The sequence below is a fragment of the Macrosteles quadrilineatus genome, unplaced genomic scaffold, assembly GCF_028750875.1.
Source record: "Macrosteles quadrilineatus isolate MER2022 unplaced genomic scaffold, UCM_ALF_1.0 Scaffold_1__1_contigs__length_201487025, whole genome shotgun sequence".
NCBI lineage: Eukaryota > Metazoa > Arthropoda > Insecta > Hemiptera > Cicadellidae > Macrosteles > Macrosteles quadrilineatus.
In genome coordinates this window covers 107675329-107690992 of record NW_026542594.1, presented here as the reverse complement: position 1 = coordinate 107690992, position 15664 = coordinate 107675329, and the positions used below count along the sequence as shown (strand labels likewise).

Genomic DNA, 15664 nt, shown 5'->3' with positions numbered 1-15664 from the left:
TACTATGAAAACATGGCGACATCTGATTACGCACCTTGCTAGACTTGAAGTGAAGGTCATCAAGACGGAAAACTCCTTGACCGATCGGCAGCCAATCAGGGAGCTCCACGCCGATGTAGGCAGTGCAGCCACCCAGTAACTTAATCTGTTTCCGGTTACTAATAATCTAATATGGTCCTATTGCTACTATATTACACTCGCCACCATTTAGATTAGGCCCACACTACTGCTGTAAGACCACAAATAACATACTCTTCAACATAAAACTTTCTCTTCATAATATTTTTTTTTTCATTTTTATTAATTAAACCTTGATTCCAACTTAAAATTTCTTCTCATAAAACTAAAATAAACTCTTCTCACTTCTGCCTGAATAGCTTAAAGGTCTAGCTTTTCAGGCTTTTGAATTGTCCTTTTTGACCTTCTAAGATTGGGCGGGCTGCACTGCACTACCGCAGGTGAGTCTTCATGTCTTGGCTGGACCGCTGCAGTCTCAGAGTCCTTCAATGGAGATTGCCGCCTGGGCGAAACTTGTTGCCTCTCCTTGTCCTCTGAAGTTTCCCCTCGCTCAGGAAGTACTGGTTTCATGGGAGACCTTGGCTCACAACTTGGCACTGCTATCCCCTCCTCTTCCATGTTAACCCTAGACCTGAGGTGGTCAGCATGGCAACGCCTAACTTTTCCCAATACACTAACAAGATATATTACAGAACTTTTTATCTCCAGAACTTTTCCAGGTACCCAGTCAATCTTTTCCTGCCTGACAGTTTTGACGAACACTTTCTCTCCAACTTCAAAGGATCTTGCCCTTCCCCTATGCCTATCCGAACTCTCCTTCTGTCTGTCCAGGTTCGTGTCAATACGAGCGTTGAGGTTAGGTTTGAGAAGTGCAAGCCTAGTTTTAGGTTTCCAGTTGAGAAACAATTCTGCCGGGGTAAGTCCGGTTACAGTGTTAGGTGTATTTCTGTATGTCATTAGGAAGTTATCAAGTTTATGTTGCAAAGTCAGAGAACCAGTACCACCTTCACTCAACACCTTTCTCAACAGGTTCTTCTTCACTTCTTGAACGGACCGCTCGGCCGCACTATTTGACGCAGGATGATAAGGAGGTGATAAGACAAACCTTACTCCATTCTTCTTTAAGAATTCTTTGAACTCAAAACTTGTAAAAGAAGGGCCATTATCAGATACTAGAGTGTCCGGAAGCCCATACGATGCAAAAAGTGAACGGAGACGCTCAATGGTCTTGAGAGAACTAGTAGATTTCATAACAAACACCTCGATCCACTTGGAAAAACTGTCTACTAGTACTAACATTTGTTGCCTAGAATTAGTATCTTCAGCGAAATCTATGTGCACCCGTTGCCATCTGCCATACACACGGGGCCACTGTTGGAGAGGGACTTTTGGAGCTGCATTCCTCGTACACTGACAAATATAACAGGAAGACACTGTTTCTTCAATACCTTGTTCTATACCGGGCCACCACACATAGCTACGTGATAACAGCTTCATCCGTGTAATGCCTGGATGTTGATCATGAAGCAATTCTAAAACTTGATTCCTCAATTTTGTCGGAATGACCACACGGGCCCCCCACAGAAGACAATTACTATCCACAGAAAGTTCATCTTTCCTTTTTACATAAGGCAATAACTCTTTATCCACAGCGCCATGCCAACCGTGCCAAACATAATCTCTTACTTTAGATGATATAGGATCAGTACCAGTGAATTTAGCAATTTCCTTAGAAGTGATAGGTGATTCGGTACTCACCGTGCTGAAGCAGTTTAGTACCTCCACGCATTCCTGAGTGTGCGAGATAAAGTTGTTTTCCAGTTCCAGTGAATCACTTGCCGGTAACGGCAACCGGGATAAGGCATCGGCATGTGGCACATCAGACGCCTTGCGATATCTCACTTCGAAGTCATACGAAGCCAAAATCAGGGCCCATCTCTGTAGGCGCGCTGCGGCTAGGCTTGGGGTTCCTCGCTTTGAGCCAAAGATAGTAGCCAACGGCTGGTGGTCACTCTGTAATATGACATGTTTTCTCCCGTTAATATACTTATGAAATTTCTTAGCACCAAATACTAATGCTAGAGCTTCCCTATGAAGCTGAGAATAATTTTTCTCACTTTGACTCAGAGTTTTAGAGGCGAAAGCAATAGGCCTCTCTTCGCCATCAATCAAATGGGACAACACCGCCCCCACGCCTCGAGGGCTTGCATCACATGTAAGCACTAGTGGCTTATTGACATCATAATGTACAAGAATATCAGAAGATAACACCCAGTGTTTACTCTGTTTAAAAGTTTCAGCACATTTCCTAGACCAAACAAAAGGAACATCCTTTTTCAACAACTCATAGAAACAGTTCAGCTTATCAGAGAGATTGGAAATAAATCTACCATAGTAATTAATGAGTCCTATTTATGATCTCAACTCCTCCTTACTTGATGGTTCCGGGGCATCCTTGATGGCTTCCACTAGCCCTTCTCGTGGACTTATACCTTCAGCCGACAACCTATAACCTAAATAGTCTACAACAGGTTGTAAAAATTTGCATTTACTATCGTTAACCTTCACTCCATATTCTTGGAAGCGTTGAAGAACTTGCTCCAACCTAGACACTGCTTCAGGGTATGAATGTCCGCCAATCAAGACATCATCAAGGTACGCTACCGTACCGGGAAGATTTTTAATTATCTCATCAATAGCTGCCTGAAACAAAGCAGGTGCACTGGATAGGCCATATGGCAAACGAGTAAGACGAAATAATCCTTTATGTGTTGCCAAGGTTAACACATTCACTGCTAATGATATGTAATACTTTTATAAATGGCTAAAAAACATAAACATTAACATGATCATGTTAATTGAGTGACAATATATCTTTAATTAAATAAATTTTATACTATAAATTGTGGATTAAAATATATTATGTAATTATATACATCATGTATTATATATCTGCTAATATACTTATGACGCACAAGTGCGTCATTAGCAGTGAACGTGTTAACAACTCCTGTGAATCCTCAGCGACCTCCAGTTGAAGATAGGCTGTCTGTAAATCAATAACAGAGAACACAGAACAACCAGATAATGAAGCAAAAATATCCTCGGGTTGAGGTAAAGGATAGTGTTCAGTTTGGATAACTTGGTTTAACGTTACCTTAAAGTCCCCGCATAGCCTAACTCCTGTAGGCTTAGGCACAACAACCAGTGGGGTTGCCCAGTCGGAACTCAAAACAGGATAAGCAATTCCATCATCCACCATCTTGTCTATTTCCTCTTCCACTTGTTTGCGAAGAGCGAACGGCACTGGACGAAATTTGCAGAACTTCGGTACAGCTCCATCTTTCAAAATTATATGTGTCTTCACACTCTTGATTTAACCTAATTTTCCTTCAAACACAGAAGAAAACTTTTGCCTTAAATGCTTAACATCTTCCTTGGCCCTAGGCTGAACCGAGTCAGCCGATTGAAGTGAAGTTAGGTTAGGTAACTTGTCAATAGAGTTTAGGCTAGGCCTATTAAAAACGTGCTCGTCGGAGCGGTTTACAGTTTTATCTTGAGAAAATATAGACTTCCAGTCTAAGGTTACATGTTCAAGCCAGTTTCTACCTAGCAACATTGGTTGACCCGTTTGGCCTAACTCTACAATAACTAACGGCAAGTCCTGATAAATTTGGTTGGCCGCTTTTACTCTAACCAAAATCTGTCCCAACACACTTACTTCATTTCCTGAATAGGTAAGTAGTTTTACATAACAAGGCTTTAAAGCCAGATGTGAAAAATATTTACGATACCACTCAAAGGGGCAGACCGTAAGGGCGCTGCCTGTATCGAGCTCCATGGTCACATTATGGTTTTCAATCATCAACCCTACTTCATAACCCGCCTTTCCATCTCCAAGGCCTACACTATACAGACATAAGTCCTGTAAAACTTCCGATGTCTCTTCAACATTGTGAACCTTAAACACTTTTTTGTTAGTCCTAGGCCTACTATCAGACACATCCTTTGACCTACACACCTTACCAAGGTGTCCAATTTTTTTACATATATTACATTTAAAATTGATATAAGGACATTCATGAGCCTTGTGCTCTTTCGCACAACGATAGCATTTTAGCTTATGAAATTGGCCAACTAGGCCTACCTCAGCAGGTGACCTTGAAAACTTAGCTGATTTAACTCCGTGCTTGGTACTTAGGCCTACTTTACGTGGACCTAGACTCATTTTATTTAAATCATGAACATGGTTCCCTGAACCTACAAAAAGACTAGTTTGTTTTTCAGCTTGCTCTAAGGTTAGTGCTAATGAAAAAGTTGAATCCAAATCTTGTTCATCACTGAGAAGTTTTTGCCTAATTGCCTCATTGTGGATTCCAGATATTAATTTATCCCTGAGTGCATCCTTAAGAAAGGCTTTGAAGTTACATGTGCTTGATAAATGCCTAATTGCTACCATAAAATCAGCAATACTTTCATTGGGACGCTGAACACGTGAGTAGAACGTGTAGCGTTCGGCTACCACTAACCTTTTTGGAGAATAATGTGCTTCCAACACCTTTAACAGATCCTTATAATCCTTGGAATCTACCGAATCTGGTGATACTAAGTCCGTGAGAACAGCCAGAGCTTTTGGTCCAATTACAGTAATCAAAATGGATAACTCCGATCCTTCCTTTACGCTGTTGGCCTTCAAGTAGTGTTTCAGCCTCATTAAATATGACGAAATATCCTCTTCATGAGGGTTAAATTCCCCCATACTCCCTATTGAACGGGACGACATGGTTCCTCAAATTAATTTTTCAACAATCCGCACTCGCGAAAAAGAAGTTGAACAAAATTTGACTACGACTGCGCCATTTGTAATAACTATTAGAACTACTAAGAAAACATGGCGACATCTGATTACGCACCTTGCTAGACTTGAAGTGAAGGTCATCAAGACGGAAAACTCCTTGACCGATCGGCAGCCAATCAGGGAGCTCCACGCCGATGTAGGCAGTGCAGCCACCCAGTAACTTAATCTGTTTCCGGTTACTAATAATCTAATATGGTCCTATTGCTACTATATTACACTAAGTTTTATTGAAACAAATAACATCTTGTCAAATAACCAATTTTGGTTCAGAAAAAACATGTCTACCTGTGATGCCATTTTTGCCCTTTTAAAGGAAGTATATAACCACCTTGACATATCTGACAGCTTAGTATGTCTCTTTTACAACATGACAAAGGCTTTTGATCTTCTTGACCACAGGATCCTTCTGGATAAGCTGCAAATGCTTGGCATTTCTGGAAACCCACTGCGATGGATTTCATCGTATCTTAAAGATCGGCACATGATTGTATCCTTGAAGCACAGAGGCCCTGACAACATCCTTCGGACATATAAATCGTCTCCATCACCAGCTCTGAACATCGGTGTCCCCCAGGGATCAAACCTTGGGCCCATCCTATTCCTGTTATACGTGAATGACTTGCCTGGCTCCATATCATCTGGAAATTTATGGCTTTTTGCCGATGACGCCTGTCACCTAGTCCCAAGCCCAAATCGAAACATCACGGTTGAAAACGCCCAAACTGGCTTGCTTGAAATGTCAACTTGGTGTAGCAAAAATCATCTGGTCCTAAATTCTAGTAAAACCAAATTAATGGAATTTTATAACAGGAAGAAGCCTGAACCACCTCCGATATTGACCTTGGACGGGGTGCTACTTGAAACCTGTAGTGAAACCAAATACTTGGGCCTACACATTACGGAGAACCTTAATTGGGGAACACATGTCGATGCAATAGCGCCCAGACTGTCATCTGTCACCTACCTGCTGTTTAGACTTCAAAAGCTGGTTGACATCGAGATTCTCCTTAAGGTTTATTATGGCTGTTTTCATAGCATAATCTCATATGGTTTGGTATTTTGGGGTGGTTGTAGTGAGGCAAAACGCATCTTCATCCTTCAAAAGCGTGCAATTAGAAGAATATGTTGAGTCCATAGACGGACACACTGTAAACCTTTGTTCCAAGAACTGAACATCCTCACACTTCCGTCCCTCTTTATATTGGAATCCGCATTGCTTGTTAAGAAGAACCCCAATATTTTTGTAACAAACAGCATGGTCCACAATTACAAAACAAGAAGAGCAACAAATCCACATGTATCTCAAGTAAATTCCACCCTTGCAAGCAAGAGCCCTTACTTCAATAGTATAAAAATTTACAATAAATTGCCTCAGTCAGTACATCACACAAGAGCCCTCTATCAACAAATTCAAGAACCTGCTAAAAACATTCTTAAGTCAAGTGGCCTACTACAGTGTAGATGAAATATATGTCTAGGCCATGTACAATCTTGAAGAGGAAATGAATCCATCTATATAAATTAATATGAAGAAATGTATAAAAACCTGACGACCACGTCGCTGATGCGATACCAGTGAAAATTATAAAAAAAAGGTCCAAGTATAAATTGGATGCAATTATTCCTTAAACGCAATAAGAGGTTTGAGATTGCGTAATCGTCAATCGTCTTAAAAGTGTTAAATTTTTTAATTACTAAACATGCATTTGAAGATGTGGAATGTTTATTAATTTTCTTCACTGTCAATAATATTATGCCTGCTTCGGAAATGGGAAGCTGATTTGCAATTTCGACTACATCTTGAGCAAACAAAACCACCTACCACTTACACCACTTTTAGCTGAACCAAACATATATATATTTTTCAAAGGTATTATACTGTACGTGATAACAAAAAAATTTCTACTTTTAAGAGATTTTTTAGTGCTGGTGGCTGAGGAATAACTTTCTTATTGTTCCAAAAGGCTTGGGACCTTACTGTATTTCGTTTTATAATGTAGAAGTACACCAATTGCAGGAAACGATGATGTCTGGCATTTCAATGTCTCTAGGAAAGACATTTAGTTTTTCATTAGGCCTAATATAATGGACAACTCATTGTTTTTTTTTTTGAAAATCCAAAAATGTTAATTTTTAATACCCATTGATTATGTAACCTGAACAGGTGACTTAAGCAGTTTAAAAATAATGATTGTTCTACTTTTGATTGTTTCAAACAGTTTTGCTTATCATAAAACTTCAAGTAATTAATACATAACAAATTAAACAGTCACTAAAAATCATGAAATAATTTATTTTTGTAAAAAAAATACAACCGACTTCAAATGCTCTAAAAAGAATGAAATAATTTCAATAAAGTAAACTTTTGTATTAGTCAAGCTCACGTATTTCAAGTCTCTAACTGCAAAAATATGAATAAAATAAAAGATATTGAGAGAGTATTTTGAAAATCAATAAATTATCGCTGGATAACATAAATATATAAAAAAACATACTGAACTGTTTTGTTTATATATCAAAGGAAGTATTTTCGATTTTCTTGTATTTTATGTTTACTTCAGAATGATTGCATAGTAAAAATAACACACACAAATGTTCTACATGAATAGGAAAATTATTTATTTTGATATTATGATAGGGAAAAGAAGCTAGTTTAAAATTAAAACGTTACTTTTCCAAGTTAGAAATATGTAAATACATTATAATCTTTTTAAAGATACTCGTTAATATCACTATAAGATTGTAATCACCTTTAGTTATAGATAGTCATCTGCAATGTGGACATCCTCTTTAAATTTTGTATCAAAAATCATCATAGAGCCGCGCCGACTTAAAATACGTGAGCTTGACTAATACAAAAGTTTACTTTATGGAAATTATTTAATTCTTTTTAGAGCATTTGAAGTCGGCTGTATTTTTTACAAAAATAAATTATTTGTCATTCTGGCTCAGATGGTTCATCTATTAGTAAACAAATATATTAGATAGTATTAATGTTAAAATATCTTACAATTTAAAGAAAACTTTGGCTTGTCTTATGCTGTACAGTACTGCTTGCCCTATTTAAGTAAGTAAAAAAAATGTAAAGGATATCCATTAAAAACCCCTTTTTTGGTGAATTTGTAACCAAACTAATTAATAACCCCGCTGCAGCAAACCTGCAGACTAACCGAATTTCCATTTGCCTGATTTGATTTTCAATTAAACCATTTCAAATAACATTAGGTTTAACGAGCACCTAGGTTTGCTGCCTACAGGGTAATAAAGTGTGCTTTTTTTATAAAATAATAATACAGTAGCTTGGTATAAAATAAATAGATTGGCCAAGTTTGATCCAAATATATGCATAAACAAGCAAACTACAACAGTCTAGTTATTCTCCATAAGAATAACATGGGAATTTTTAATTTACAATTTTCTCCATAACCAATAACCATACAAAAACACTACAACATACTGAATTATTTGTTTTTTTAAGCTCTTAAAAATGGTCTAAAGGAAATTTGGGTAATTTCATGTTTTGAGGGTCAAAAATGAGAAAAACCAATTTTTACCCCATAAATCCCCCCATAAAACCCCGTTCCCATAGTCCGATCATGGTGGTTCGCGAACTCGTTCGAATAAACGTAGGTTTACACGTTTGTACCAAATTTCATCGAAATCGGATATTTTTTGCTTGAGTTATCGTGCTAACGGACACATATATATATATATATAAATATATATATCTTTCAATATATATATGAATTTGAACGGATGGTATTTTTGGCTTCTAGGGACATCAAAATGAAATAGTAAATCGGTCCCGGGACTAAGCCTAACTATGAGACCTACGGTAATAGCTTATTCCCTATAGGGAAATTCGCTAATATATAAATATATATGAATTTGAACGGATGGTGTTTTTGGCTTCTAGGGACATCAAAATGAAAAAGTAAATCGGTCCTGGGACTAAGTCTTACCACGAGACCTACGGTAATAGCTTATTCCCTATAGGGAAATTCGCTAAAAACAAAACTCATACATCTAAATGTTTTTCGCAATTGGTTTTTAAACTTCACTAATCAAATTAAAAATATATTACACTGTAGAAAATGTAATCTACTAATTAAAAATTATCTGAATGTTGTTTTTAAAATTATATTACCATAGTGTGTCAAAGAAAAAAAAACTATGAAAATATAATCTTTAAAACACCACCGTTTATCAGAAGTTACACAAACTTATTTTGTTGCTTCGTGTTTAGCAAATGACTTATCATTGGAAGATATAAATGGTATTTACTTATTAGATAAATTCTAGATTAATCAAATAAAGGTAATTCTATAAATTAAAGTTAATTAAAAAAAAAAAAATTTAAAACATTCTGCGAACAAAGCGGATGTTAAAAAGTGTGATATGTCAGTGGTCACAATGCTATTTGAATGCTAAGGTAGGGTACACCACATGTGGTGGGGGGAGTGACGCGGCGGCGGCGGACTGTTTTCGCCTACCAGCCGAGCGTGATCCAGTTAGACTATATACATATATATATATATATATGTCTATATATATATAGACTATATACGATTATGTACATCGATGACAACACATACATGGACCCTAACACCACTACTTGGTTGATATAAGTTACATAATTATTCAGTGTTCTTAAAGTCACTAGTTTCCTTAACACAGCAGACTTCTCCGTTCCTGTGGTATTTCTACTCTGCCATCCCTCGTGGCCTTGGACTGTCAGTCTTACTGGTGCCTGTGGGAGCCTACTTTGACGTCAGAGTCAGAAGACTGCTTATTCCCTCAGTCGCTTTTGTATTTCTCTTCTCCTTTCTTCCTCACAAAGAGCTTCGGTTCATTATCTACGTTTTCCCTATATTCAACGTCGCAGCTGCATATGCATGCAATAAGATGTAAGTAGTAATTAATACGTAAATATTTAGGAGCTTTTCTATTTAAGAAAAAATGTTTTTTTATCTTTTGTCATTTTAATCAGTTATTCCTTTAAAGATACTGTTTAGAGATTCAAGACTCGTCGTTGTGTCATTGGATTTTTCTTTTATTTGAAGATAAAGAAAGCGAGGTGACGACTGTGTTACTATCTCACTCTCTCTCTAACTCTCTTTGTCTAGGGAAGTAAAATGCTGAAAGTAAAAGGGAAGTTGCTGGCGCTACGATCTTAGTGTCGGCTGTTTTCACTGACCCCTTTTTGTTAGCACCAAGTTAGCAACTGGAGATTCAAAAACAGTATGTGCTTACATGTGTTTCTTTACAATGTTGAGGTCACGCCAAACTATCTATATAAATAAAATTACAGTTTTGTCTGTACATTGCTTAGAATCATGCAGTTTTTGGTTTTTTTACGTTTCATAGCCTAAGAAAGCCGAAACGAGTCTTATCTCAATTTCTGTCTGTCTGTCTGTTTGTTTGTCCATTCTGTGATTCCGTCTGTAACGCCAAAATGTCATTTTACGCGGCCTACTCCTAGAAAACTAGAGTACCGATCAAGGTTCTAATCATTTTTCTTTATTTACTGGATTGGTGAGAGTGTCTTTGGCTATAAAAACATGGCCTCGCTTCTTTGAAAACAAAATAACGAACCATAAAAAATCCAATTTTGTTAGATTTTTGTCAAATTTTCTCCCAATGTTTACTATTACATTTGATGAAATAACGATAAGCTGATGGATTAGTTCTCACTTCTAGCTGTCACTGATATGTTTATATTAAAATTTGTTTACAAATACCGCAACCATTTCCCATCAAGTTTTGTTAGCACATCCAAACCAAGTGAGATTAAAAACGTGCTTTACTTAACCGGTTTAATTAATCACAAGTGCAACGATTGTTCTTGAGTTTTGATAACCGGGGTAAATACCGTGAATCTGTGTTGTATTAGTGCTGGGAAACTTCATTTTATTAATAATCGTCACCAATAGCTTACAAAAAAGGTTTCCACTCATTGACGGCGCTTCAAGGACAGTAAGTGTTAAGTGCAAAGTAAAAAATCACAACTGCAGTGGGTGATCGTGGATGTTGCTGCGATCTTGGAAGATCTTTCTGATTTCGCTGTGATCGTAACAGAGGTTTAACTTACAGATGTAGCTAAACTCGCTTTTCCAATGTGTCACTTTTGGTTTCTACTTACTCACATTTCGACAACGATATCGGTACTTTTTCTACTTAGGAAGTAAAACTACACAAACGTCCAAAACCTTTATCATGTGTAAGCAGTGAGAGTAAATATACGGAAATGGGATTTGTACAATTTTGTTCAGAATATAAAGGTCTATAACATACTAAATTTTTATCAAAATCGTTCGGGCCATTTTTGGGAAAATCCTATTTTTCCGTTATTTTATGGGGTTTTATGGGAAAATCCCCATTAAAAATCAAAATTTATAAAAAATGAAAAAAACTATCAAAACTGTAAGAACCATAACATACTATGTTAAATCAAAACTGGAGTTTTTTCTAAAATCCTATTTTTTGTTATTTTATGGGGTTTTTATGGGAAAATAACATAATTTACAATAACTTTTGAACCGTAATTTTTACAGAAATGGGATTTTTACCATTTTGTTCAGAATATAAAGAAGTATAATATTCTACATTTTTATCAAAATCGTTAGGGCCATTTTTGAGAAAATCCGATTTTTATGGGTTTTTATAGGAAAATCCCCATTAAAAATCAAAATTTCAAAAAAATGAAAAAAAACGCCTGGAGTTGTTTAGAGTGACAGAATATAGCAGTTCTGGCGGAGAACATGCCACTTGAGGTGGTTATAGTATACAAGTCCCTGAATGTAAAACCGCCCAGACCCCAATTTTCAAGGACCTCGGTCGACCGTAATGACGTCATCAAGATGGCGGCTGTAAGAGGATGCTGGATCGCCATGAATTGGTTATACAGTCGACCCCCTCTTAACCAACCTGGCATTAACCGATAATCGGATTATCCGCCCTTGATCGTAAAATATTACAGTTTGTGTTAACCGACCTTGCTTTGAGGGCAGTTCGGTTATCCGCCGCTTTTTAGGAATCTCGGGATTTCCGCTCCCACGCTTGGCGATGGTAACCACGCTTATCTCCACAGGATGTGACTAAGAATAGATTTTTTTTTGTATTTATCCCAAAAAATATTGCATGTTGCCAGTTTGTCATCTAGCGCAAGCACATCTGTGCGGCAAAATTGTAAAGTGTGTTACGATTTTTATATCTGATTATCTTATCGCTAGAGTAAATAAAAATGTAACTTGTAGGGAGGGCAGGGGATGAGGGTTAACAACTCCAAGGTCAAGATCGTGACTCGAGCCTCCAGTGAGAGGCTATAAATAAACATCTTGTCTCGTAACAAAATGGGTTGCGTGTATCTTTAATTTCAACAATAAGTTCTGTACTGTATTACGATAGATTTCAAAATCATAAATTAATATTAGCCTGCAGTACCAAAGCTATTAAAATAAGAATTTTTTTATTGGCTTGCCTACAACTATAATTTATTCCACTGAGAATCAAGAATCAAGAGCTTTATTGTCATTGACCTTGTACAAGGAATAGACATAGTCAACAATAGAAATAAAACTAAAGCTATAAAATACAGTGGGTTCTAAATAAAAAATTAATATTAACATCAGAAACTAAATACTCTGTTATACAGTAATATGGATTTTGGATGAGCCACTCAAACATTTTAGACTTAAACCTATTAAAAGGAACCTGTTTTGCCGCTAGACCTAATTTATTAAAAAACCGTATGCAATTTATTTTATGGCAGTTATCTGTTTTGGCCAATCTATGGGCAGGGATATCTAGATTGGATTTGCCTCTTGTATTTTAAGAGTGTATACTCTCTCTACAAGTGAATTGATGAAGATTGGCTTTAGTGTAGAGGAGTATGTGAAAAATATACAAATTTACTACGGTCATAATATTATTAAGGTTTATAAAAAGAAGTCGACAGCTATCCACAGGGCCAGCCCCACAGATTGTTTGTATGACTTTTTTTTTGTAATAAAAGAATTTCATTGGTATTCATTGGGTATTGGGAGAGTATTTTACTTAACCGTGTTTTGTGTTTGTTTGTGATTTTTCTATCAATTTAAACAAAGGAGGTAAGTTTAGTTTATTTTCTAAAATATAATGCAATTACGACTTCAAAATAATGGGATTGCCCGTTTTAATCGAACTTTTGAGTTATCCGACGTAGGTCCGGTCCCATTAGGGTCGGTTAAGAGGCGGTCTACATACCCAAATGCCTAAACCGATTCAAATTTCATTAAAATCAGTTCAAGCATTTAGGCGTTATAACCGATTCATGGCGACCCAGCACCCTCTTTCGGCCGCCATCTTGATGACGTCATTATGGACGACCAAGGTCCTTAAAAATTGGGGTCTGGGCGGCTTCACATTATCTGTGTATATATTATCAGCATCCCAAGTGGCATGTTCTCCGCCAGAACTGCAATATTTTGTGCTACCCATCCCCACTAATATGTACTATTGTATCTATAAGGAAGAAGAACAAATTCCTTAAATATAACTATACAATTTTATACTCTTATTTTTAAAACCTCCACAGGAGTAAAAAATATCAGGTATGTTTAAAATTATTGTATGGGAGGTATAGCAACTGTGATGTGATGCATGCAATGCTACAGATGGACAGCCTCGCAGAAGTCACCTGTGGTCCGCTTGTTGAGGGTGGCAGTGGTGGGTCATGTGGCAGCCAACGCCATCTTCTCCTTGTTCCTGCTGAGCATCGCGGCTGTCAACTATCCGGGTGGCAAAGCCATTGCACGGCTGCAGAGATTAGAACCTGCAGACTTACCAGTCAATGTACACATCTGTAACCTGGCTGCTCAGACTGGCGTGTCACGCTTCACACAGATATATGACACTTGGAGGTGAGGACTTAAACAAACTTCTCTAATTGTGTATAGTTTTTAAAGCTTTTATAACCAACTTAATACAATGGGATGTGGATAGTTCAAACGAAGAAGCACAACTTGAATTTTATACTTAAGGCAATCAAGGGCTTGAAAATTAAAAACTCACACTTTCAATTGCACAATTGTAATCCTACTAATATTATAAATGAGAAAGTTTGGATGTATGGATGTATGGATGTATGTTTGTGACAAGTGAACGCGAAAAATACTGGTCAGATTGGGCTGAAATTTGGCATGATGATAGCTCACATTCCCGATTAACATATAGGCATATTCTTATTTCAAAAATCCTTTCGGGCTCCGCCCCATTGGCTCTGGAGTTTCTTATTTCTTTTACATTTATGACAACAGCTAATTTGCAACCAAAAGGTGAGTGAGCATAGCGAACGAACTTCAACCTGGAGGCGAGTTAGCGTAGCGAACGAGCTAACCTGAAGGCAAGTGAGCGCAGCGAACGAGCTCCAACCTAAAGGTGAGTGGGCGTAGCGAACAAACTTCAACCAGGACGTGATTGAGCCATGCGAACGAGATAATCTTGAAAATTAAGAAGTTAAACGGGGCAAAGCCCGCGGGTTACAGCTAGTGAAAACATATATTCAGGTAATTAAAGGCATACTTTTTTATCTCGAGTAAACAATTTATAGATCGGTTTGCCGTTTCTTGATTTTACAAGCGTAAACATGTTTATCTACTTTATTTGCTAATGAAGTCATTGGTTTTCAGATACAATAAGACTGAAAACTTAGATGGGAGTCCTGAACTACTCAACTTTACTCATATGATAATTGAGGCTAAAAGTAGATTCTCTCCAAGTGTTAAACCTCTCCTTGATACTCACCAGGTAACAAATAAATATTTTACCCTAATTTAAGTATTGTCTTAGCAAACAAATTCTAACAAAGTCCCTTGCATTTATACTTAGTACCTATTAAACTTTACAAAATTAAAATTTTTCTCTTGAGTATCATGTAATATGTGTACAGTAGATCCCCTCTTAACCAACCCCAATGGGACTGGACCTAAGTTTGATAACTCAAAAGGTCGGTTTAAACAAACAATCCCTAAAATCATAACAAAATGAAGTGTTATTTATTTGAAATTATATATTGTTTATTTTAAAGTCGTACTTGCATTATTTATATAATATTTTATTATGTACTTTGACTAATTTAATACAATTAAATTGTGCACATAATGTTGACTGTGTAGTGTATATTTATTACTGAATAACTTCACATACACATAAATAAAAACAACAACAAATAATTAACTGATCAGCTGGATTAAATAGGGACAGTCTTTGGAAATATGTATCAACTCTCCCCGCTTGAATTTCACATTTTAGAAGCTGATCGATATGCCTCCTCCACACAGTTCCGTCTTCCATTTTGACTTGGTATAAGAGGGTACCTTCTCTTCCAATGATAGTTCCAAAGCTCCATTTCCGTTTAGGACTTGAGTAGTCTCTAGCCTGTACACTGTCCCCCACTTGAAATTGTCTGCGTACAGCCATTGCACTTCTTGCTGACTTGTTACATTGAGGAAGCAATAATCCTAAGTGCGTTCTTATCTCTCTTCCGTACATTAAACTGTAAGCATTTGATCCGGTTGAGTTAGGGGATTGACGAAGTTGCATGAGAAGCCTATATAATTTAAGATCTAGTTTACCTCCTTCTTCTTCCATTGCCTTTAATGATTTCTTTATTGTTTGAACATATCGTTGGGCTTGCCCGTTCGAGGAAGGATGGTACGGCGCAGTAGTTTTGTGCACCACACCATTAGCAGACAAGAACTGTCAGAATGCGCTAGAAGTAAACTGACTCCCATTGTCTGATACTAGAAC

The 15664-nt window shown here is 37.1% G+C and overlaps 1 protein-coding gene across 8 annotated transcripts in view; it reads left to right on the top strand.

The window, feature by feature from the left end:
* Positions 1 to 15664, top strand: part of LOC128982846 (uncharacterized) — a 122901-nt gene that overhangs the window by 91686 nt on the left and 15551 nt on the right. For all 8 annotated transcript variants that reach the window (XR_008489745.1, XM_054401922.1, XM_054401928.1 and 5 more), the window contains 3 exons: positions 9557 to 9783; positions 13531 to 13776; positions 14545 to 14662. Coding sequence is in view for 7 of the 8 variants with exons in the window: in XM_054401922.1 (XP_054257897.1) it covers positions 9557 to 9783; positions 13531 to 13776; positions 14545 to 14662 (591 nt within the window). In the remaining variant the exon portion in view is untranslated. The remainder of the gene's footprint in view (positions 1 to 9556; positions 9784 to 13530; positions 13777 to 14544; positions 14663 to 15664) is intronic.